At 37.4% G+C, this 26,149-nt stretch overlaps 2 protein-coding genes across 7 annotated transcripts in view; both read left to right on the forward strand.

The window, feature by feature from the left end:
• Positions 1-7,213: 7,213 nt before the first annotated feature.
• wdr91 (WD repeat domain 91) lies at positions 7,214-22,654 on the forward strand. 2 transcript variants are annotated; one of them, XM_049466150.1, is made up of 16 exons: positions 7,214-7,313; positions 7,719-7,865; positions 8,814-8,993; positions 10,331-10,537; positions 10,900-10,983; positions 12,611-12,717; positions 14,261-14,429; positions 14,694-14,837; positions 15,222-15,403; positions 16,342-16,492; positions 16,685-16,779; positions 17,969-18,128; positions 18,802-18,910; positions 19,037-19,149; positions 19,947-20,144; positions 21,885-22,654. In XM_049466150.1, exons 2-16 carry the CDS (start codon positions 7,743-7,745, stop codon positions 22,047-22,049), a joined length of 2,187 nt encoding a protein of 728 aa, XP_049322107.1. In that variant the 5' UTR covers positions 7,214-7,313; positions 7,719-7,742; the 3' UTR covers positions 22,050-22,654. The 2 variants fall into 2 exon arrangements, with proteins under 2 accessions (XP_049322107.1, XP_049322108.1); XM_049466151.1 differs by lacking the exon at positions 7,214-7,313 and having other exon boundaries at positions 7,755-7,865; positions 8,869-8,993.
• Positions 22,655-24,159: 1,505 nt separating this feature from the next.
• Positions 24,160-26,149, forward strand: part of LOC107196801 (zinc finger protein 239-like) — a 40,213-nt gene continuing 38,223 nt past the window's right edge. For 2 of the 5 annotated variants that reach the window (XM_049466155.1, XM_049466157.1), the window contains exon 1: positions 24,184-24,329. The gene's annotated coding sequence lies outside the window, so the exon portion shown is untranslated. Of the gene's footprint in view, positions 24,330-26,149 lie in introns of all 5 variants that reach the window. The other 3 variants (XR_007425003.1, XM_022676312.2, XM_007230996.4) reach the window with 3 other exon arrangements.

The following is a 26,149-nucleotide window of genomic DNA, read 5'->3' on the forward strand; positions in this document are numbered from 1 at the left end:
TGGAGAGACTTGTCTTGGTTGGTTTGCAGTTGAATAATATTTTTTAGTTTTTGGATAATGAATTGAACAGTGCTCATTAGGATGCTCAAAGCTTGGCATAGGTTTTAATAACCTAACCCTGCTTTACTTCTCCTAAAACTTCTCCACAACTTTATCACTGACCTGTCTGGTGAGTTTCTTTGTCTTTATGATGCTGTTTGTTCACTATTGATCTTGAACACACCACTGAGACTTTACTTTTGCACATTACAACTTAATTTTGGTCTATCACTTTAAATCTCAGTAAAATGCATTCAGGATTGTGGTTGTAAGGTGACAAAATGTGAAAAGGTTCAAGAGGTATGAATATTTTGCAAGCCACTGTACTAATAAATTTGACTAAATACCTTTACTTGTAGGTTTACACATTTTGGCAATAAAAAAGGAGCATTCTCTAAACATATATATTTTTTCTCTGATGTTATATCTGAAAGCATTGCATGTTGTTTGTCTGATAATGGCTCTGAAAAGAATGCAATACTGTTTGGATTCTGTACAGTTTCAGAGGTTTGTGACCACACAACACCTTATGTTATTGTGACTGATATCTGTGAATACTTTTTTCTATGTACATTAAAATTCTTCTTTATTTACCCCACAGTTTATATTCTCTTATTGTTGTATTTTCTGTGCTCTCAGTCAAACACACAAATCTTTATTTAAAAGCTAATGTCTCAATAAGTATGTCATTTTGTAATGCCTGGACACAGAATAAATTATCTAATTTAGCAAGCAACCAGTATCTGGTAAGCAAACTTAGTTAGTTTAGCTAGTATTTTGGATGTAGCATTACCCAGATAATGTGCATATTAACTTGATAATCCACGCTGAACCACCAAGATAATTGTAATGCATACAAGATCTACAATAAAATTGTTTTATCTTAATTTGAGATGCACAGAAACTTAAAAAAAATAAACAAAGACAGATTTTACATGTATCTAAAAAATATAGATGTAGATCTGATATAAAATGACTGAAAATGTTTCTGAAACAGAACATTATACATTTATGATAAATAACAAAAGTAATAAATAAATGAAAAATAAGTAAATTTGTAAAACATATATATATATATATATATATATATATATATATATATATATATATATATATATATATATATATATATATATATATATATATATGTTTTTTTGTTGGGGGGGCTCTGTCACAGTATTAAAAACACAATTAGATGCATTAAATTTGAATAAAAGAAAAGATCAATTTCTATACAGTCTGAACGGTGGAATCACATCAATTCTATTTATTGGTCAGGGTTTAAACATAACCTAAAATAAGACCCTGTCAGGCACCAATCTTTAAACTTTCAAAATCAGTTCTGTGTTTTTAAGAAACGATACAGTATTGCAAAACAAAATATTACAATATTTTAATATACCAATGTTCTCAAAAATAGAGCTTAGTGCCTGCTGAAGGTCTTCTGTCTAAAAGAAACGGTACTTCAGCCTAAAGAGATCTGGAACTGCTGATAAATTCATTTGTTAATGTGACTGTGCCTCGGCCTCACATTCTCTCTGTTATTTTTCTTCATAGAGATGGACTCTGTGAACTCCCATGAAGCACTGTGCACTGAAAGCAGGGTTTAATAACTTTCATAAAAAGAAGCAGCGTGGCAGACTGTGTGACCTTGGTTATCTTATGTGCCGATTGCTGTGACTCATTGTGAGTTTTTGGAATTTTGATGGAGATTCACAGTTTTAGATGTTACTATTTGCTTGTTTACCAGGTAATACCAGTGGAAATAAAACTGCGTTCCATTTAAACTCAAAAGTCTGATTTTTTTCTGAAATTCTAAGTGGGAAATACCTTTTACCTACTTCAAAAGCTGGGAGAATCTTACAACTCTACATTCAGCTGGTTTAAACATGGCTGTGAGTATGTTGTTTCACAATGTGCACAAATCACTCCCTGCCCATACTGATTTATTATATCTGTTTAGATTACATTATCAGTTTAGTTAACAAATGACAGCAATAATTAATATACAGCTCAGGAAAAAAAAATTAAGAGACCACTTCAGTTTCTGAATCAGTTTCAAATTTTGCTATTTATAGGTATATGTTTGAGTAAAATCACATTGTTGTTTTATTCTATACAAAAACTGCCATTTAAAGAATTTATTTGCAGAAAATAAGAAATGGCTAAAATAACAAAAAGATGCAGAGCTTTCAGACCTCAAATAATACAAAGAAAACAAGTTCATATTATAAGGTTTTAAGAGTTCAGAAATCAATATTTGTTGTTTTCATGCATCTTGGCATGCTCTCCTCCATCAGTCTTACACACTGCTTTTGGGTAATTTTATACGACTCCTGGTGCAAAAATTCAAGCAGTTCAGCTTGGTTTGATGGCTTGTGATCATCCATCCATCAAATAAACTAAATTGATTTTTAAGCTGTATAAAGTATTTATATCCCTATACATTTAAATATATTAACAATTATAACCCGTCCTTACTGTTTTTCATTTCTGTGTTTCGGTCCGATCCCTGTCTGCCCTGTGAGAGATCATGGGATTTCAAGTTGAGTCTTGAGTCAGTACAAATGTGTGGTGTATATTACTTCAATTCTAGAATCTAGAATAATACTTAATATAAAATTTTAGTCAGTTTAAAGGATTGTAATCTATAATGTATTATTTAAACTTTAGCATTTTAGTTAAGGTAGTTATGATGCTATGTGGTTGCCATGCTTGTTATCTAACCTACAAAAACTCAGGTTTGTTAAGGTTGTTGACAGGTAGGTAGATAGGTAGGTAGGTAGGTAGGTAGGTAGGTAGGTGGGTGGGCATGTGGTTTGGATGGATGGATGGATGGATGGATGGATGGATGGATGGATGGATGGATGGATGGATGGATGGATGGATGGGTGGATGGATGGATGGATGGATGGATGGATGGGTGGATGGATGGAACTATAGAGGTAACACAATCAGATACTCACAGCAATACTTCAATATCTAATAAAAAAATTAATTAGACAGAAGGAACAGTTAGTCCAAAAAACATAGAAACAATGAATGAGCAATACATTTCAATACATGTCAATATTGGGTTTGTTTTGCCTAAATTACCAACATTACAACCACCTCAATCATCAAATAAAAATCAGCAACCAGTAAAAGCTATTTTTTGCTGAATTAATAGCAGGGACTTGTCATTTTAAATTCAGATTGAATTAAAAATACACAGACTATCAGAGCACTCTAATCGCATCTGCATCAAGGAGTGGGAAGAGGAGGGAGCTCTGAGGAAGCTGAGCGGCCTAGTTTAGCATTCAGTCCTAATATGATTAAAAAAAGGACATTTAGATTCTGAGAGCTAACCAGTTTAATTCTTGACCAGCGTAGATTGTGCTTTTGTTTGATTTTGATGGTTGGACTAGGCTAGTTAAACAGCACAATAACCCTGGTTAACAAGCTTGCTTACCAGTGTAGGATGTTTTTTTTTTTTCCTGGATGAGCAGTTTTAAGCCTCCTTCACAATCAAAGACCAGATTAGACCAGTCACAATCACCTACCAGCAAAATCTGATTTTGATCTGGAGAGGTATTTACCTTTTTTGTAATTAAGGGAGTTCTATATACATCAAATCTAGCAGGTCATATAAATGCTCAGTTGGTGATAAATCTGTCAGGCCAAGCGTGTAACAACCTTTGATGTGTGAGTGTGGGAATTATCCTGCTGAAAATGCAGGATTAAAGAAATCAATAATCAAACCAGACAATCTCCGGATCCCCGACACAACCTGGATTCAAAGCCTACAGACTACAGATGTCCAGTCAGTAGCAGTCCAGGTTTTCCTCTCAAAGCCACTTCAAATGAGAACAATGGTGGCTAGCTGATGGAGCGCCTAGATGGTGTTCATACTGCTTTTTTCAGTCTCTCAAAAAGTATTTGAGTGCATCATAGAGGCATGTCTAGCAAGCAATGATTTCTCACCAAGAGGTACACTATCCAGAAGTAGCCTCTGAGTCTCCTTTTTACAGGGCAGCAGAGGAAGCACTTTTACAAACCCCTGTGTTATGACCCAGTGTCTAATCTGATCATACCTCTAATCACTTACATATCTGCCGTAGACCTACCATATACCTACTTTGCAGCAATCTGTAGTGCATTCTTTTTTTGGTCAATAAGTCTTTTATCATTCATAAGCAGGAGAAAAACATGAAAGTTGATATGCAGCTAAAAGATTTTTTGTGTCATCACAACTGCATAGAAAACTGCGTAGATCCACCACCACTGTTATAAAATCTTCCTTTGACTAGATCATATTTTATAAAATGACAGGCAGTGAATTATAGTAAAACAACTTTATGAGATGAGCTACTCATCATTTACACGTGTCTTCACTTTGAACTATCTTCTAGTGTATGTGCGAGTGTGTCAGTGTAGTGCGTTTGGTGTGCACTGACAGGTTCCCTCAAGCAAAATGAGTGAACATCAACTTCACTCAGTTCATAAATGCTTCTGCACAATCAGTCGGATCACTGTTCCTTACTTCATCAAACACAAACACACACACACACATACACACACACGCAAAGTAGTGTAAATAAATTGAGACATTATTAATCCTTTAGCGGTAAATAGCAGTCAAAGCCTATAAACCAAGGGTCGGCAATAGAAGGCACGTGGGCCAGATGTGGCCCCCAAGCATGAAACATCTGGCCTGTGAGATTGTTTGAATTATAATGAACGATAATGAAAAAATATATATAAAATGCTTCTCTGGGGCTCCATTCTTGGGCTCCCTATCTCCTTATAAGGGTGTTTTCTGCTGGCTGTGTCCCAATTCACTAGCCGGGAGATCAACTGTTCTGCAATTGGGTTCAACGACCCTCTGGGCTGGAGAGCTACTAGTCTGTTGCATCTCATTACACTTCATTTTCCAAAACGGATTTTTTTTTTGTTCCCTTATATTAACTCCATATTAAGGGGGACCTGTTGAAGGGTAATGGTATTTTGTTACTATACCTGAACGTTGTTTAGCCAGTTTGATGGTTTAGCTGGTCTACCAGCATAAACAACCTGACCAAGCTAGACCAGCAGTGTGGCCAAGCTTGACTATGTTGGTTGACCTTTTGCAGCAAGGTCTAGGTAATCAACCAACATGATCTAGATGATTGATCCTCATCTCTGTCTTCACCAGCAAGACTGGATGACCAGCTTTTCAACTACTCTTCAAAGACTGTAGCTGTGTGAAAGTGTCAAATCAGATTTTTTTCCAATCAGATTCGAGTCACTTTCATATGTGGTCCTAATTTTCCCTTTAAAAAAATACGAGTCTTATCTCAAATTTAATTTTTCTGTTGTTGGTGAAGAATTCAACAATTATACACGTATCAGTGTGCGCATGTGAGTTTTTTTCAGGGACAAATTCATTTACATTAGACACAGATTCATGTCTCTTACATTTGTGAATGTGAACCCTCAAGATTGACAAAAAATCGGATTTGAGCAATGTGGCTTTTAATGTGAACGTAGCCTTAGACAATCTAAATCTGCACTTTTCAGCAGGGAACTGAAATGTACTTATTTTCTAATTCCTTTAAGTACTCCCAAATGATAACAGCATAAGATAAAACTGTTTATAATTCATCTATGAGCACAAAACAGTGGTACGCATTAGTTGCAGTACTAGTAAAACATTTATGTCTCTCTAATGCCTCTTATAGTAGAAGATTAGGACATATAATTGTCCAATCCCTGCCTCATTTGATTTAACCCAGATTTTGAGGAAAAACATATTATGTAATCGTGCTATTAGAATTTACGCAGAAAACTACCCTGGTGCCATTAGTCAAAGATCAGGTTATTATGAAGATATGAGAATATGGGTGCTAAGAAGTTCAGTTTGAAAACAAATCTGGATTACTCCTTCCAAAAGCAGGTTAGGAGTTCATGCTGGGATTGGGAGACATGAAGCGCATTGAGATATATATATATATATGTCATATAACCTATGACAGCTAGTCGAGGCCTAGCAAAAAAACACCTCTGACTGTAGCTTTGGCTAATGTTTTTTATACATATTAGAAGAGCTCTGAGTTGCTCGGCAGATTAGTTGACATAGAAGTTGACATAGTGTTTTTTGCAGATTCAGACTCTAAAAGAGAACGGTTAGGTTTACAACTGTCTGTGTGAGTAGATGGCACTTCTTCAATTCATGACACCATTGTGTTAGGGAGATAATAGGGAGATAAAGTGTATAAAATAAGTTTAAAAAAACTGTGTAATGTAATGTAAGTTCTATTATTTTTAAAAACTAATACAAATATAAATTGTTTTTAGAAACATTAGAAGGTTTGTCTGGTAGAAGAGTAATTTACCACAATTCTAATTCAAAGTATAAGAAGTCTTGTGCAAAATTGTAAACCAATATGCATTTTTAAATTGTAATAATAATAATAATAATGATAATAATAATAATAATACTAATAATAATAATAATAAATACAAGCTTTATTGAGAGCCTTAACATAAAAATAAGATAAAATACAAAAAATATGTTTGTGTGGCTATATGTCCGCCAAAACATGCATAACCAAAAACTCTGTCCCTTCAATTCTGGCACTGTACCCACAAAAAAGGAAAAGGTGATGGGCCTTTGCATCAAATAGTTGCCATTTGCTTGTTGTAACTCTTGCAAATTAAACGTATTATTTTATCTTTTTTTATCATTATTTTAACTATTCAGATCATGTATTGGTCAATCTCAGGCAGTTTTACTTAATTTTTTTACAAAGTTTCTAAGCCAAAGGTTACATTTTTTTTAGTCCTCACGAAATACATCTCTGAAGGATTTTAATAATTATATTTCATGGTAAATTTTATAGTTAGAGAGTGGGGACAGGTATCAAATTTTATTTTTTTCAGTGTTCTAAGTAGTTTTTACTAATGTTTTTAATTATGTATCTTACTTTTGCAATTAGGTCAATGAGCAAGACACTATGCATGATAATAAAAAAGTATTTTAAAGTTATTTTGTGTGCACATTTCTACATGCATTTTTTTTTACACTATATATCCACTTTTTCATATACTTTTTGTTAAATATAAAATATGAACTATGTATGTGTATCTTTTAATCTTTAATAAATAAATAAATAAATGCCTAAAGCCTGAGCGCCCTCTGCCGGACAGGCGGAGAATCGCAGCTGGAGATCAGCTGACCCGCGCTGAGCTGAATCACATGACGAACAGCGGGGACGACATGTAGGAAGAAGCTGTGAGCTGTGAGTTTACGGGCGGTGAGTGCACATTTTTAACATCCTAACGTAATATATAAACGATATTCTACACAAATAACGCGTCTGTTGTGCTTTGCAAATCCTACAAAATCTTGCAGAGTGATTTTAAATGTGCTAGCATTCTTGTTGTTCGAAATTAACCGTTCCACCTTAAATCGAGCTGCAGTTCTGTATGTTCTGGTGACTGCGGCGCTGTGATGTAGATACAGAACCGCTGCACAGTTTAAGGTGGAATTAATACATAAAAATACACCGGCAAAAACAGCAGCTAGTTCCAATTTCATAGTTTTATTTTACTTGTTACTTACTTTATCTGTTTTAGTTCTCTCTACAGGGAAAGCTTTACTGATATTTTTCTATCAACATATATTAATTTTTATAAACATTTGTTTACGTTATTTGCAGCTTCTCCTACAGGAACATGCAAAAATGGCCTCAGCCGTGGAGAGGACGGATGACCTGGTGAGGGAATATCTCATCTACAGAGGCTTCACCAGTGCCCTCAAACACCTGGATTCAGAAATTAAATCTGACAAGGAGAAAGGGTTTCGGGTAGGCATCAAGTTTATCTGCTGTTTTTGAAATTCCTGCAATATTTACAGACATCCAAAATTGAATGTCACATTAACTCACCTCAACATGCCTTAATCATGTAGCCCCCATTAGTGTTACATTCTGACCATTTTGTTGCTTAACCTGTAGTATTAGCAGTTAGCTGATGAGAAAGATACTAACTTGGTTAGTATCAGCTAATTTCTCCTAAAACAAACTTGATAGTCCTCTCCCCCTCCTTCATTCAATAAATATACACAGTAGGAAACCCTATAATGCATCATTTACTGTTGAAGACACGTGCAACATTTTTATTTCTTTACTTTATACATAAATTTAGTCAGTATCATTAGCTCTGGCTTTAAATATATGACTATCAACATGCCCACCCATTATATTCTACTGCCCCCCAAGCAGAGCAGTTTAGATCTGGGGCTGGTCAGAGGTGAAATTAGTTTTAATGGGAGCCATGATGCTCCTGTACGCATCCTGTCTAGGAAGAAAAAAACACTGCCTGTCCACACTAAAACTGAGGTTTGATGTGAAACGCCCAGACGTCTGAACCTGTAAATGTTATTACACCAGATATTTAGGAATACACCGTTTTACCAGTTTAATTCCTGGGGAGATTTTGTAATATTGCGTTTTAGCTAAAAGGGTGGAGGGATACAGGTGCAGTGTTGCAGCAAAAACTAGTCCCCAGAGCAAAGGTTGAGCTGTTGATCAGCATCAACTAAAAAAAAAAACAATTCACCTAAAACTAACACATTTAGAATCACTGGTAGGTTTGGATAGTAAATTAAATATATATAAAGCTACAAAGCTGCTACAAAGCTGTTGTTGTTGATTATTTTTACATTTGATCAGTGTTACTGTATACACAGTGTTAAACTACTGACCACAACCTGTGTCTAGACTAAAAATCACTATCCCCAACTTTTGTCACAGGTTGATAAAATAATTGACCAGCTCCAGCACTTCATTCAGACCTATGACTTGGCAGGACTGAAGGAATACTGGGGCTACCTGGACCGCAGACTTTTTTCCAGGCTGGAGGATGTCTACAGGCCCACAGTCAACAAGCTGAGGACCAGCCTCTTCCGCTACTACCTTGTGCACACCATACAGGTAGGCTTTTACAGCAGCTGTTTGCTGGCTTAATGTTTGTAATTTCTCTACAACTATTGAACAATAGTGGCACCAGTGAAGAAGTGTATTTTATTGAAGTTTTCTTGAAGTTTATGTGCAGGACAAACTCCCCATTGTAGGAATCTGAAACACTTTGACATAAACCAAACTGCGATAACTATTTAAATGGGTCAGAACATCTCTAAAACATCATACAGGTTTTATGTGGTGATGCCAAAGGGGAAGGAAACTGGCAACATGGTCATGGACACGCAGAGCTTATTGATGAAGACTTACAACATTTAAAGAACCAGGGGTTTTAGAAATCACCAGGATTTTTTTGGGGGGGATGGAATGTTGTAAAAGGGCTAAAGCACTTTTATTACATACTTGAAACCAAGGTTCTCTCCTACTGTGAGAGGCTCCATCTTTCAATCTTTTTCAAAAAAACAAATAATGAGCCTGATTGTGCTGCTTTATTAAGAACAAAAACAACAGCATTACTTTAACTGCTTAAACTACACATTTTTTTTCCTAAGAATATTACTGAATGCATTTCTAAGAAACATCAACATTAGATTGGCAACGTTAAATGGTATTCGTGGTATCAATTAGTATTATTGTATTATTGTAACCAGTATCATTGTGAGGGGACAGTAATAAAAGTGTAGTGTAGAATTATCTGCGCTGTGTGCTCCAGCCTGCACTGTTTCAAGTCAGAGCTAAACTTCTTAGGGAAGGCTATGGGCTAAGTCAGTAGCAATTTGCTAACAGTAACAATACTACAGATACACTTTCCGGGTGCAACACTCCTGTGAACATTAGTTCTGCATTATGTTCATTTGTTCCACAAGTCTCCTATAGACTGCCTGCACCTGTGTATTCTGTGTGCTTGCACAAACCGAACCGTGACCCCCACATTGTGACAGTGCGCAAAGAGTACACGTACCGTTACACACCTACTACCTACCTCAACAGTATAGGTTACACTGACTATTCTTGTTTATTTTGTTTCTGTTAATGGTAAGATTTTCTTAAACATTGCTTAAGGATAGTTAGATTCTGACAGGGATTCGGCACATATTGCTGAATCCCTGCCAGATGTTTGCATTACAGGTCACTTACATTTTTCCATTTATGTAAACTAACATGATGGCCAAATCTGTTCTGAGCAAAAAAACAAGAATTAAAATGTGGTGTTCATTGCCTTAGGTAGCCTTAGGCAACTGATGGGTAACTGATAGAAAGAGTTCTGGAACGATGCTGTGCAATTTGTATGGATTTGTAATGCATTTAAAAAGTGAAATTAATGTGAGCTGTCTGTTGTTCCTCCTCAGATGAAGAATCAGGAGAAGACCCAGGAGTTTTTTCAGAAACAGGCGGCTGAGCTGCAGGGGCAGGCAGAGTGGCGGGATTGGTTTGTTTTGCCCTTCATCCCAGTACCGGAGCAGAATCCAGCCTTTTCACCATATTTCTCTCGCCAGTGGGCTGACACTTTCCTCGTCTCTCTCCACAACTTCCTCAGTGTTCTTTTCCAGTGCATGCATATCCTTACTCTTAGACTTCAGCCTTTTTTATACTTTAAGATTGAAATATTTTACTCAACCATCACTTTGTGCATAATATGTTTGCATTTAATTTTTGTTTAGTCAAATATTTTAGTTTCACCTGGTTATATATCCAACTCCCTGGCCACTTTATTGGAAACCCTTCTCTTAGTTCCACCTTATTGTTATGCATTTATGTGACTGTAGCTCATTTGTTGATGCACAGTTTGTGTTTCTAAGTAGCCAGAGACTGTAATTTTGAAAAGCTAGGCGTCTCCGAACGATTGACAGACCATGAACCTGCAGTAGGACTGTTTGTGTATTTGGATAATCTGCTGTAAAGCTCCTTAATATTCCCACCCCAGCCAGTTCTCTTGAGCTTTGATGCTGAAGTACAGAGGAGCACCAGCATTCAGGAGGAGAGCGAACAGCTGCGCCAGATGGTGAAGCATCTTTATTTCCTGTTTTATTATACAGTCAGTGAGAGTCCTATGCATTAGGCAGTTAACTGTTCCTATGCTTCCAAACTGCATTTTTAAATCACTTTTAAAATACATGTTGAAGATTCTTCACACATACATCTCTTTTAGAAACATGTTTCTTCTGTGGCAAAGAACTCTTGCCAGCATTCTTTAATTTAAAGTTCTTATTCTATCGTTTTTATTATTATTATTAATTTTTTAAATGTCTAGTTGTGGTCTCTAGTATGAATAAATGCCATTTGAGCTGTTTTTACTGCAAGGCTGTGGGCTGAACAACAGTTAGAAACAGTTTTACACTAATAACAGTCTTTGCAATGTCTTATGTCACTTTACAACGTGTGTAATGCTCTGCTAAATGCATTTCAGCCACTGACCTAGTCCTAGAGTCTCTGTAAAACGCAAAGTCCAACGGAGATCCTATGTAAACACATAGTTTATAGATGGGTAGTCCTGGTCCAGAAAGTAAAAATCCACCCCGGGGATGGATCAGGCAGCTAAACAAATCCCAGGGGTGTTTTTTTACTTTTAACAATTGTAAACAGAACTGTTTTAAACATACACCTACCCATCTCAATTGTACTTCGCTGGTGGTGTTTCATAGACAAATTCTAACCATTTGTTCCTTAGCTGGGCGGCACGGTGGCGCAGTGGGTAGCACTTCCGCCTCACAGCAAGACGGCCTGGGTTCGATTCCCGGCTGGGGCGACCCGGGTCTTTCTGTGCGGAGTTTGCACGTTCTCCCCGTGTCTGCGTGGGTTTCCTCCGGGTTCTCCGGTTTCCTCCCACAGTCCAAAGACGGCACGTTCAGGCTAATTGGAACTTGATTGAAATTGCCCCTTAGGTGTGAGTGTGTGTGAGTGAATGTGTCTGAACTGTTACCGACCTACGAGTCCTCATCTGAGGACGAGATCATAGAACCTTGTGAATAAACGAAACCTTTCCTGCCACGAAATAGCTGACGAACTCGACTAGCCTGACCTGACCTGACCTGACCTGTTCCTTAGCTCTGAATTACTGGGCAAAGCACATAACAATGATGTGTTATTTGCACAAAAGACACAGGAACGAGCTGTCGTGCTGTTCCTAGCGCTGTTAGCTCCTATCTGATGAGCTTCAGCGCTGCCTGTTTTTTTCAAGTGTGTTGAGCTCCAGGGGTGTTGTGTCAGTGATAGTTGTGCTAGAAGATTAGCTGTTTAGTGGTTAGAGTTTGGGGTTATTGTTCACAGGGTTGTGGGTTTAGCACCCAGGTCTGCTAATGTGCCATTATTTGGCCCCTAAGTAAGGATGTGCCAAAGCATCACTGACCTTGTGCACTGACCCAGGCTTAATAAGGATTTTTTTGGGCCAATTCAAGCTCTAGTGGAGTGGGGTGGTGGTGTTTTAGGCTCCCACCAGCAATAAATACTGTAGCACATGCCTGTCCAATCTTATCCACAAAAGGCTGTTATGGCTGCAGGTTTTTCATTCCAGTCAAGCAGAAGCACAGGTCATCAACCTGCAGCCACACCAGCCTTATCTCTGAATAAGATTGGACACTCCTGCTGTAGCCAGTAAGCTAAAGTTGGCCATTCATGCTCTGTCTTTTCAGTTGTTCGCGTTACAAGGAGAATCGAAAGCCAAGAAAGCTGAGGAGATGGTGCATCACAAACTGCCCGCCTACGTCCAGCACATGGACCGACTCGGAGACACAGAGCTGTGAGGGCCTACTTTCAGAACGGAACCAACCATTCTGTTGGGATGGGGGTGTTTTTATTTAACTAAGGAGAAATTCCTTCTTTTAGCCTTTGTATAGAATTCAGATCTTTAACTTATTACTACACTACTGGTACTAACCATCTTTTAACAGGGAATAAAAGTTCACTTGAGTTGTGATTTTTCCTCCCTACAGTCTGCAGTCTTGTTTTTGTTGGTTATACTCGGGTTACTGTTGTCAATTCAGCTTGGCTGCACTTTTAGCAGCTAGCAAAATTCTAATCACTAAATCCTCAGGTCAGCTGAACAGGATCACATTTTGAGCTTAGTCTTGCACTGAATGTTAGGATTCCCCAATGATACTTTTACACAGATAGCTTCCAGCAGTTCCAGACCTTGAATTGCTAGTGAAAAGCAGGAGTGAATATCCAGGACTGGGAGCTGGGTTTTGGGTCAAGAGGTCATGATTAACTTGGCCGTTATTTATTGTGAATGTAGCTACTTCTTCTTCTTCTTTTTTGCAGTTAATCAAAAAAAAAAAAAAGCCAAAAACATGTTTCCTCATTTTTTTCCTCATGATCTTAAATATTGTTCATCAGCTAAGGCATGTCTGTTGTCAGAATTTGACATTGTAGGCTAATGTAGCTAACAAAGCTACAAGGAAGAGCACAGTAAACTGTCAAAATCTCATTTCACCTCTTGCCCATACTTACTTAGGGGTAGGGTTAGGTAGAAGTGTTAGGGTTACATGCCCTAGAGGATTGTGATGAGCACAATAAGAAAGCCATGCCAGCAGCTAAAGAAACCCACAAATGTAGTATTCTCTATGTTAAACATTGCAATAACATTGCATTATCTTAGTTTAAGATAATCTTTAAGATCAACATATTAAGGCACTTACTTCGTTACAAGCATAAAAAATCACTAGCATTACATCTCGGCAGCTTGCTAGCTAGCTACATTTTCTGTTACTAGCTAGCTACATTTTCTGTTACCACTTAACGATGTAGAAGTCACATACTGTCACCTGAAGTTGTTGCATGGTTGTTGCTAACCCCAGGCCACTTTTGAAGATATAAACTAAATAAGAAGTGTATTTTACTTGAGCATCTCAGCTATCAAAACAGACTAATAGCCTGCTAAAGAAGCATTGTTCTTTTTCTTCTTGTCCTTGTTTTTTTATTTATGTATTTTTATTTTATTTTTTTTTAAAAGAGAAGGTGGCTCACCCTCCTAGTGAAAGTCAGTGTATGCTTTGCAGCTCGGATGAAATTAACATCAAAAAGCAAACTTATCATGGCTTATGGACTACCCTTATTGAAAGGGAGAAAACTGGTTATGTTGGTTTTATCAACAGATAGTCACCTTAAGGCCAGCCTTTTGGTTCGTAATGGTCCTGTCTGGTAAGCAGCTGTCAAATGTCTTACTGCTTTGTGTATGTTTGTGTGAATGAAAATTAGTGAGAGCAGTGTGACTGTGTAGTTTTTACATGTTCAGGAGAATGAGGTGTCTGTGTGTGTGTATGTGTGCGATTTCTTTGTCACAGGGACCTGGTGACGAGTCAGCGGGCAACTAACCCCATCACTCCTTCCCGGAACTTCTTCTCCACCTTCTTGCCGCAGGGTAGAAGAACCCCGGCCCGAACGCCTCAGGGACCTCCTGGTTCCTCCCCAACCCAGGCTGCTCTCGGCAGGAAGGACCCCACAGCTGGTCAGGTAAGTCAGAGCCTCATGAATAAATGTCTGCCTGTAGTGAAGCCTCTTGTTACTGCAGGTACACGAAATCTAAATATTTGTTGTTGAAGTTGCCATAAAATTTTGAAAATGTGACTGGTTCTTTGTCCTGGATATTGATGTAGCTGATGCTTTGTTATGAATATGAAAATATGAATATTGAATTTCCTTTTGAATCATGAATTATTTTTGTCATTTTTTGTTTCTGTCTTCTTCTGTGTTGTGTTTGTGTTGTGTCTTTTAAAGTCTGTAAAAGTTAAAGACCCCATAGCCTCAAAGGACTCAAAGTTGGCGGCGGCTATTGATCCAAGCACTGGTCACCCTAGACAGAAGAGACACCTTGACCACGAGAAGGAGAGGAAAGAACTGTTCTCCAAGCAGCCGGCACAGGTTTAACTATATTTAATGCCTTGTTAAATAAAGTTAAATAAACATCAGTTAAACAACATCTGTGAGTTTTGTGGATTTGGAAATTCATAGACCTTAGTGTAAATACATTGCTGTGTGAAAAAAGTTTATAAGTTTATTAAAATAGTGATTTTTTCATTATATTCATTTGTTCATTTAGAGTTTTTCTAAAAAACAATTAAAGATACTGTAAATTTATCTGAAATTTATGTATTAGACATTGCAGGGATGGTCGTGCCAGTGATACCAGTAATTCGAATAACATATCTCCTTGCAACTCATGAATAGTACTGTTTTTTTTTTTTTTTTTAAAGAATAAATATTTGGAATTAAACTGCTTTAATCTATGTATATTTATTTGTTCAGGGTTCTGAAAAGAAAGCTGATAGCTCAGACACCGAGGGTCAACCTGAGACTGACACCACAGACTCGCCCACAAATCAGACGAGGAGTGGCAGTGAAGTGGGTGGGCCGGGGGTGGAGCAGCCGTTCATTAAGCTCAGTCAGGAGGAGTATGGGGAGCATCACTCATCCATCATGCACTGCAGGTAGAGTCTGAGAAAATTAGGCATCTGGATTTTCTTATCAGTGTTTTTTAATCTTGCTACCTGGGCAGAGAGCTGACACGATGTATCTGGGCTATTTGTAACAAATGATTTAACAATTTAAAACAGATTTTTGGAGATTTTGCTATGGATACCAAAATTATCAATAATATTTCATTACCAGTTATATGAATTGTTTTGTAGTAATGCTTCTAACAGAAAACACAAAAGGCTACATCTAGTGATGAGCCAAAATGAACATTATTGACTGAAAATGAACAGTTTTTTACCATTGTATAAGTGAAGCAGCCTAAATGTGTTCTTTTCATAAAAAAAGCTAATACAATTTTTTTTTAATTATAAAAAAATATATATATATATATATATATATATTTATAGAACATTTCCTTTTGTTTTTTTGAGTGAACCTCATATTGTGTTTAGGCACTTTGAGACTCTTACCCTGTGAATTGATTCTAAACAGGAGCACACAGTCAATGCAGTACAAACAGAACAAGAATTTCACATTAGAAAATTGTAATACAAAAAATAATAATACAGTAGCTCTGTTTCTCCCTCAGAACAGCAGATAGAAGGAAAAAAGAGATAAAGGAGGAAATAAAACCTAAATATTTATTTATTTTTAAACATACAATCTATTGTAATGTGGCAGTTTGCTCTTAGAGGAAAGCACTACATCTCCAGCTCTGATAAATAAGCAAACTGATGCCCGTGCCAAATAGCTTCCCACTAAAGACCAATTTTTTTTACCCAGCATTATAACTGGCAGCTAAGTGATCAATCATTTTGATTTCTTCCCGAAATGCTCCTTTAACTGTGCTACTGATTGTAGTTTCCTGTGTTTGTTTATACATTTTTTACCTGTTTAATATTTAAGCATCTGTAAGACTTTTTGTCTGTGTGTGATTTGTATCAAACAGGGTGGACTGCTCAGGCAGAAGGGTGGCCAGTCTCGATGTGGACGGTGTGGTGAAAGTCTGGTCTTTCAATCCAATAATGCAGACCAAAGCTACCATCATGTCCAAATCTCCTCTGCTCTCGCTGGAGTGGGCCACTAAACCAGACAGACTGGTAAGAGACCAGCCGCTTCTGTTCTTTTACTTTTTTTTACAGTTTTTTACAGGAATAAGCTTGAAGTAGACAATTATGAAAGATGAGACTTCAGAAATCATGTTTTAACTGAATAATAACGATCCATATTTTATTATGGTATTTTGTGATAGTGTGAATTTAAAATTGTGTGTTTTGTTGATTGGTCTGCAGCTGCTGTTGGGGAGTGGGGTCGGCACAGTGAGGCTCTATGACACAGAGGCTAAAAAGAATCTGTATGAAATGACAATAGATGATGCTCACCCACGGTAAGTGTTTTTTCACTTCTTCCACTTTTTTTTTTGTACAACCCCAATTTCAAAGAAGTTGGGACTGCTGCAAAGCAATGCTGTTGTGATGGATGCAGTATGTGGTTTAGCTGAAACCCTCTCTTGAGTCTGCTGGACACTGCGTCTTTGATTTTAGAAAAGAAATACACATTTTGATTACAGAGCGGCTTCCCATTATGCCTAGTGATGCCCAAACACCAAGAGGGTGAAGACTAGTACATGCCTCCTCCGATACATATAAAGTCAGCCCCTGCCTTTTTTCAAACTGCTGCAGTGTTTCGATACATCAGCTCACAGACCTTTTGTGCTGCGGACATCACCTTTTGGAGAGATGTGGGAAAAGAGCACCATCTACCCACTCAGAGAGAGAAAGGCCAATTGTGCTCTATGAATCTACATAAACGGGATTCGAACCGATCATAGTGGCAGCGCCTTAGTCCGCTGGACTATTTGGTTGTCTTTGTTCTTTTTAAAGAGAATATGACGTGCTGTGCACAATGATTTCTGGAAGTGTTCCTGAGCCCATGCAGTTATCTCCAGTACAAAATCTTTTATATTATAGGCTGTAAATAATGAGAGCCAAAGCCTTCACAAGTTTCTGTTGGAAAATTTTCCCACAATTTTTAGAATACAGATTTTTGGCGTATTGCCTAGTACCAGTTACTTTTGTTGCTCCTGTTAAAACTTTTAATGAAATGGCAAAATTCCTCACTTTCAACATCATTTCAACGACATTTGCATTCTGTTGTATTTACATTTTACACAGTGTCACAATTTATTGGAATTGGGGTTGTAAATGGGTTATGATGAATGACCACATCCTGGATTTCCAAAGAAGAATTTGACAAACTCTCATTATTTATATCACGCATTTTTAGAGATAATAATGATATTAGAACTTTATTCACTTGATTCAACTTTATTTCCAAATGAAAATTTAAGATGGTTTATAAAACTTTTATTTCTTTCATGAATCAGTGCTGTTAAAGGTATGTTTTACAGTTTACTTTAGCCGTTTTTATTTTTTTCTGAAGTATGAATTTCAGTGTTTATCTGGATGGAATTAGCAGAAATATGAACTACATAAAAAATGTCAATTCAGCATTAGTGCATATTATGGAGGATGTGCTCAAATGTGAAGTTATTTGGAGATCTGTGTGTTTTGCAGGATCTTGTCATTGGCCTACAGTCCCAGTGGGACGTCCTTTGTGTGCTCTGCAGCGGCAAACGTGTCCCGCCCAGGGAGCGTAACCGAAATGATGCCTCGCGCATCTCTCCCCGTTTCCGGGCAGCTGTTGCTTTGGGACACCAAGACAGTCAAGCAACAGGTACCATCAACTTTTGCAACTACACTCTTTATTGTTGTGTACTGTTGAATTGGAGGGGAAGGGGTTTATTTTTCCTGGTTTGCTTTCACACACATATTACATCCGAACCGTGGAACAATCATGCAATTCCATGCCTCATTTTTCTGCATGTAGGTTCACAAAAGTTTTGGCTGTTTTATGATATTGCCTGGTTTCAAACACAGCTCCTTTGGGGTGCATTGCATTTCACCATGAGTTTATTTTTTGTATAAGTACTCACACTCACTCCACAAAAAGCTGATCTTGTTGCCGTAACCGTGCTCCACTTAGGGGAACAAACACAACAAGGGGAAATAACGCAACAAGTTGAAGTAGTTATGTTACAAAAGGAACCAATCACACAAGCCCACAGGCAGCACTTCCAGACTACTGATTAGAGGAGGGCCAGAGATTGATACTGTGGACTGCCCCTGGCCTCAAAAACAACTTTTACACTAGAAAAAAAACATACTGAACTCACGGAGCAAGCACTCTGGTGCAAGCACTTTTCTGAATGCATTACTTAGAATGGTTGCCCAAAATCTTTTTTTGTTTGCTAGCTTAAATGTGATGTTTTTTTAGACATTTAGTAGGACAGATGCTGTTTGAGTCATTGCCGTAATTAAGTGTTTCTGTGTGTGTGTGTGTGCTGTAGCTGCAGTTTGCTTTGGAGCCCGGTCCTGTGGCTGTAAACTGCACTGCCTTCAACCACAATGGCAATCTGCTGGTGACTGGAGCTGCTGACGGCTGGATTCGCCTGTTCGGTAAATCTTTTGATTTTGTCTTTTATTAGCATGCTGATCATTTAAATTTTAGCGTATTATTGCAGAAGTGGTTTCATGGCCCGGAATTGCTGACTTTACTGGTGAACATAAACTTGTCTCATGCAGATATGCAGCGGTATGAGAGCGTGATGAGCTGGAAGGCTCATGACGGCGAGGTGTACAGCGTGGAGTTCAGTTACGATGAGAACGCAGTGTTTAGCATCGGGGAGGACGGCAAGGTCAGTTAGCTATTGCAGCCATTTCTTTCTTTTTACTTGCTTCTCCCAGTTTTATGTCTCTGCCGCTCTTTTTCCTCTTTTTCAGTCTCATATGCTCTTCTTTTTCCAGCGTTAACATTAAGTAAAATGAAGATTCTGGCTAACTTTCAAAAGGGCTATGTATATCGCACTGAGACTCAAGAGAGGAGGTGGTCTCTGTCCAGTCCCAAACCATCTCTGGTTTGTTTGTGATCGGACTTAGATAAACGGCTAAACGGCTGTACAGGTGCAGTTTAATCTGATTTATTACCCAAGTAATTTCTACAGCTATTAATTGATGCCATTCAGAGCACAACATTTTCTTCCTGTATTTACTTTCTTGATCATTAGAATCATTCTAATCATCAGAATTCAAAATGCAAGGCTTCTGATTTGTTGTTTGTCCTGTTTGGTGTTGCTGTGCTGCCCAAGGTGAACTGTTATCGGTGATCCTGACATCTGGGCTTTTTCTGAAAGACAATAATATTAGTTTTCTGTTGGTTTACTGCAAGAGTACTTCTGCAAACTGCACTCGAGGACAGTAGCACCAGGCCATTTTTATATAGCAGAATCTTTATTTCCCCATCCTGCAGAGCGAGTCTGGGCTATAGACTGTTCCAGCTGTACCACAAACTAATAATGAAGATGTTTAACAGTATCTCTCTCCATTCCTGCCTCTTTCTATATGCCCTTGCATATCTCTTGCATGCCCATCTCAACTGTATAGGGCAATTTATTTATTAAACACAAAATGTTTGTGTATGTGTGTTTTTGTATAGTTCATCCAGTGGAATATTCATCGCTCTGGTGTGAAGCAGTCAGAGTACTCACTATCCCAGGATGCTGTGGGGCCATTTGTACTGTCGGGCTACAGTGGCTACAAGCAGGTCCAGGTTCCCCGTGGCCGACTCTTCGCTTTTGACTCAGAAGGACAGCATGTCCTCACCTGCTCCAGCACTGGAGGACTCATCTACCGGGTACTCATGAACTTTGCTGAAACATCCTTATTCACCCTTAAAAAGTCCAGTTTGTTGTCTAGTCGTTGTGTTAGGAAGGCCTGTTCTGCTTATCAGCCAATGAAGTGATGTTGGTTCGGGATGGAGGCTTCATGCAATGTTTGTAATGGGGAACAAATGTAATCTCTGTGATTCTGTGTCAGAAGGACTGGTTTGAGTATTTTAAAAAGTGCTGTCTGTAGAGTTACTCAGTGGTACATAGCCGGTGTGCCAATGCTGTGCCAATGATGTGCTAATATTGTAGCGATATTAGACATGGCTGGTTGCTTTGTGGGATGAGGCCCATAACCTACATGCTAACCCCACTGTATCAATGTGGTATGAGCCAGTAGCCAGTGTAGTAACTACACTAAGGCACACTATCAATTAAGGTCTATTTTCTGGTCTATTTTCATACATAAGGCGCACCGGATTATAAGGTGCATTTTAAGGGATAATAGTAAGGAATAAAGGTGACGTCATTCTTCCCTTCTAATTCAAGCTTTAAAATTATAAAAAAAAAACATTTGCTTTCGAAGTCTTACGAACGCTGAATGTTAATTCACACAGAGTTCTCTCCTGAAAACAGATTATTTTGTGAGTAAAGCGCTTTTGTTTACTTACTGTAAGCTTAGATTTCCACTATTTTAGCATGGTTAGCAATGACACCAACCGGAGTTAACAGCCTCAGTTAGAAGTGCTTAGCACTAGTAAATACCCCCCGACAGTGCAACACTGAGAAACCCTGAGTGTTCTGGTAATCCATGGCGCTATCTGCCAGCGGTTTGTCGCACATAGCTTGTTTTTAACTCTGTAAACACGCAGACTACAGTCCTGAACTAGTGCTGCGGTCAGCGGCTAATGCTAATACTGCTCCAGCCTTAGTATTGAAGAAACTTTACTGAAACTCCTTTTATAACACTGCGCTTCAGTGGAGTGGCTTTAGCGCTCCTTATAATAAATACATAAGGCGCACCAAATTTTAAGGCACACTGTCAATTTTTGGGAAAATTAAAAGGATTAAAATTAAAAGTGTGCCTTATAGTCTGTAAATATGGAAGTATGGGCAGTTTTACTGGGAATTTGGGTAGGAATTTGACTTGACACATATGACTACTGCAACTGTTGCAGAATTAGTAGATGCTGTGCACTTCAAATTAAAAAAAGAGCCATAACATAAGACGTCTGCAGTGACTCAGAACAGTGTGCCTTCAGTAACTTCCCATTTGACTAGTCACCCAGATCTGAATCCAGCAGTACACATTTAGGTGTGGTAGAACAAAATATTTTAAGCATAAAAATGCTCCTGAAAAATAATAATAAAAAGAATATTGAATGAACAATTTCAATATCTTGTGAATGTTTAAGATTCATTAATTTATTCCATCATTCATCCATTGCCAAAATCCACTTAATTCACTTCTGGCAGCCATTGTGCAGAATGCAGAATGCACCAAGGATACAGGATACCAATCCATCACAGGGCAGACAGACAGACCCACAGAAACATACATTTACATGACTTACACCTAGAAGCAATTTCAAACGCCTCCAATTTACCTGATCTTTGGACTGTGGGGGGGAATCGGACACCCCAGCAAGGAATTGAACCCAGGCCTTTTTGCTGTGAGGTGATGCTGTTACCCACTGTGCCACCAAGATGTTTAATGTAATATTTTATATTTATAATCATTTCTTGCATGTTTTGTGTCTCCTGTTTAGCTGAATAAAGGGGAGGCGGGTCTGGAGAGCGTTCTGTCTCTGGGAGGTCACAAAGCTCCAGTTGTGACGGTGGACTGGTGTTCTGCTGTGGACTGTGGGACATGCCTTACAGCCTCCATGGATGGAAAGATCAAACTGAGCACGCTGCTGGCACAGAAACCATGATCCCAGCACAGCTCTTTCTCTTTCTCTATTTATCACTCTTTCTCTCTCTCTCTCTCTCTCTCTCTCTCAGCCTTTATCAAAGTTAACCCTAACAGCTAGGGTAAGAATAGCTGATCTGAGAGCAGCTCTGGACTCTATAAAGCTGCTAGACTGTAGCGATGAACAAAAAACAAGTGCAAATGTTTTACGATTTATGATCTCTTCAGTCAATTCTGCCACTTATATACTGGAAAATAGACCTTTATGACCAAATGTATGTTGATCCTCTTCTGAAATGAGAGAATGGGGAATGTTCAGCTGTGGTTGATCTTTTTACATGTAGAAAGCAGTAAATGTGGAATTTCTTAATAACATCTGCTGTTCTAATCCCACTATAAATCCAAATACCAGTTTACAAGGAGAACTGTAATACATGAAAGAGGATAACTACACCAGACCTAATAGCATGGTATGATCTGTTTAATTTGAAGGATTATTTAGGGCATTCGTTCAAACTAAATGGGAGCAAGAAAAGCCTAGTGTATTGAAATCTCCTGCTCTCACAGTGTTACACATTGCATATCATTGCAGATTAAAATAAGTATTAAAATAATGTGTACAATGTTTTTGTGCATTCTACTGCCTTTATTTCTCTCTATTTAAAGATAAATGTTTCTTTCAAAGAAAATGTTTCTTTCAAAGAAAATGTTTCTTTCATGTGTCACCATGCTTTTACATATATCTTATTTGGTCCGAAGCAAAAAGGAAGGTGTGAAAGGAGCCAAAAACCACAGTTCAGACCAAAAGACCCAAATTGGGTCAGGCCAAAGGTGGAGAGGTGTCCTTTGTCCAGATTAACTGAACCACGTTTTGTCTGCAATGTAAAAACATGGTTCAGGAAGTTGTGGCAGGATTTTGTCACCCTTTAAATAACAGAAAAAGAAAAGGAAGTGGCATTGGGACGAAATCTCCTTGTTGCGTGCACACCTTACTCAGCACTACAGATCAAGTTTCTGAGATTCAAGTTCATTCAGCAGTCTGACAGGTGCAAGCAAATGTGAGTAAAATTCTGTTAGGGAGTCAGATTTTGATTCAAAAAATTTAAAAGTTCAAGGGGTATGAATACTTTTGCAAGCCACTGTAAAGGATATGATGACAGTAAATATGAGTAGTAAGTAATTTTATGAGTAGATTTATAGGAATATGGAAGGGCAGGTTTTTTTTTTGCTGGTCAACAAAATATTTATATACAATATTTTTATCTCCTCTGTTATATCAGGAACTTTTTTTAACGTTTGCAAGCTATTTTACCGACATAAATATTTTGAGCTTCGTCATTGCTCAGAACAGGGCAACATAATTCAGTCTGTATGTGCAATAAAAATGAATACAAGGAACATGAATATCCTTTTTTATGGTTTAAATTTAATGGTTTCAATAAATATTTAATTAATATTTAGGAATGTGTATACAGTTTCAATACAATACACAGTGTTCTGTTACTGAATAAATAAATTAAGTGGCGCCGGACACAAAAAAACTGAATGCAAGAAATAACACATAATAAAATCTCAAAAAAAACAACAACTAGAATTACAGTGAACAGGTGTGCCAGAACATATATGTAAAAAACTGTAATTGCATGCCTGCTCACATAGTTACTAGTTATTTTACACATATGTTTTGATTTCCCTCTTGTTAGAAAATAGTTTTTTACTACTTTTTCCTTTCAGTCATAAAAAAATTGTCCTGTTAGAATTAAAAGCTGAAGCTTAAATTATTGGTCAAAAGTTTTTCAAATTAATTTCGAAATTAATTGCATATTAAAATATGAACTTTTACTTTTTCTATATGTTATCTGACTGCACATTTACATTATCTAACTTAATTTAAAAACTGAACAGGAATTGTATACTACTGTGTGGATTACTGTATAGAACAAAATATAATATAATTACTACTGCTGCTTATTATTATTTATTTATTTATTTATTATTATATAAGTTAGCCAGTGAATCAGCATTAAATCGGTGTGCTCAAATAAATAATTTAGAAAATCGGAGAAGATCCACATTGGTTTGATGCAGAATGTGATAGAAAATGAACTTTGATTTAGTGCAATGTTTTTTTTTTATCTGTTGTAAACATTGATTGATTGACTTTTATTTTGACAGCTATTTTCGAGATACAACACTTCCGTGTTTCCGGAGCTCCACAGTGTTTGGGGGTCTACAGCTGGAGTGTTTTGGGGTCTTTTTGTCCCTCATCTGTGGAGGATCAGGATCAGCTGAACTGTAGAAGGTATGGAGAAGTTCCACTCTTCAACACGCTGTTCTATATTTACTCCTAGACTCACAGAATCTACATCTACATCAGAAACTGCAGCATTTAAACAGGAGCAGATTATTCACCCAGGAGCCGCTTCATCATCTGATCCTAGTTATCTCTGATCAGCAGTCTGAGACCTAACGTTACAAGCTCCCTGTTTATATTTTAGGGCTGTAAGTCCCATCGCCTCCCTCAAAAAAATCACCGCGGTCACGCCATCTGCACTTAGAAAACGCTCGGTCGCGCTATCCACACCGAAAACTGGAGTGCGCGTCTAAACCGTGTTTTACTGTAGCAGCGTGCACAGCGCACCCGGAGGAGCGGAGACTGGCGCTTCTCGTGCAGAGACTTAAAATGGAACAGAAACGAGTTTTACACCTAAATAAACATGATTTAACGAGGTCTAATCCACAAATATACACCAGAAAGACCACTTCTTATCTGTAGAACAGTGTAACGTTTTGAAAAGGTTTGGAGTGTTATTAAATAAGCAAATCAAATTGTTATAAAACCACAGCCCTAAATTCTTAAAGATCTTATTCTCATGTATCCCAGATATATGTTTGAAGTGATATTACTGTATCATTTTTGAGTAATTGAATACCAAAACTATCTATTCGGTTTTGTATAAAAGGGATTTCGGAGTGCTATAAAACTAAAAGAAAATCTAATTCTTCTTAAATCAGAACATGAAATCCTTAAATAATACCTTCCATACTATTTATGTCATGCATGTATACTGATTGTACAGTATCATTTTGGAGTAAATGAATACCAAACTTAGGAAAAATGTATATTCGGTTTTGCATAAACCAGATTTCGGTGTCCTATAAAACCTTCAAATCAAATTGTTATCCAATGAAACCAAGAAAGTCTTGATGAAAACATTCCATACTATTAATGACTTGAGTAACAAGTGATATTACTGTATCATTTTGGAGTAATTGGATACAAAACTTAGGAAAAATGTCTATTCGGTTGTGCATAAAACCACATTTCAGAGTCCTATAAAACCAGCAAATCAAATTGTTATCCAATGGCACTAACAAAGGCTTGGAAAACACATTCTATACTATTAATAACATATATATCAAGTGATTTTACTGTACCATTTTGGAGTAATTAAATATCAAACATACGAAAAATGTTGATTCACTTTTGCATAAACCAGATTTCAGAGTCCTATAAAACCAGCAAATCAAATTGTTATCCAATTACACTAACAAAGTCTTGAAGAACACATTCTATACTAGACATGAGTGTCAAGTGATTTTACTGTATCATTTTGAAATAATTGGATACCAAACATGGAAAAAATGTCTATTCGGTTGTGCATAAAACCACATTTCAGAGTCCTATAAAACCAGCAAATCAAATTGTTATCCAATGGCACTAACAAAGGCTTGGAAAACACATTCTATACTATTAAAAACATATATATCAAGTGACTTTACTGTACCATTTTGGAGTAATTAAATATCAAACATACAAAAAGTGTTAATTCACTTTTGCATAAATCAGATTTCAGAGTCCTATAAAACCAGCAAATCAAATTGTTATCCAATGCCACTAAGACATTCTTGAAGAACACATTCCATACTATTAATGACATGAGTAACAAAGGATATTACTGTATCATTTTGGAGTAATTGAATACGAAGCTTAGGAAAAATGTCTATTTGGTTGCGCAAAAACCTGATTTTGGAGTCCTGTAAAACCAGCAAATTAAATTGTTATCAAATGCTACTGAGACTGTCTTGAAGAACACATTCAATTCTATTATTGACATGAGT

This window comes from Astyanax mexicanus, chromosome 17, assembly GCF_023375975.1.
Source record: "Astyanax mexicanus isolate ESR-SI-001 chromosome 17, AstMex3_surface, whole genome shotgun sequence".
In the NCBI taxonomy this organism is placed as follows: Eukaryota; Metazoa; Chordata; class Actinopteri; order Characiformes; family Acestrorhamphidae; genus Astyanax; species Astyanax mexicanus.

Coding starts and splice junctions, on each gene's coding strand:
- wdr91 (XM_049466150.1), top strand. CDS start 7,743: ATGGCCTCAGCCGTGGAGAGGACGGATGACCTGGTGAGGGAATATCTC. Junction 7,866..8,813: donor ACAAGGAGAAAGGGTTTCGG/GTAGGCATCAAG, acceptor CTTTTGTCACAG/GTTGATAAAATAATTGACCA. Junction 16,780..17,968: donor ATAGATGATGCTCACCCACG/GTAAGTGTTTTT, acceptor TGTGTTTTGCAG/GATCTTGTCATTGGCCTACA.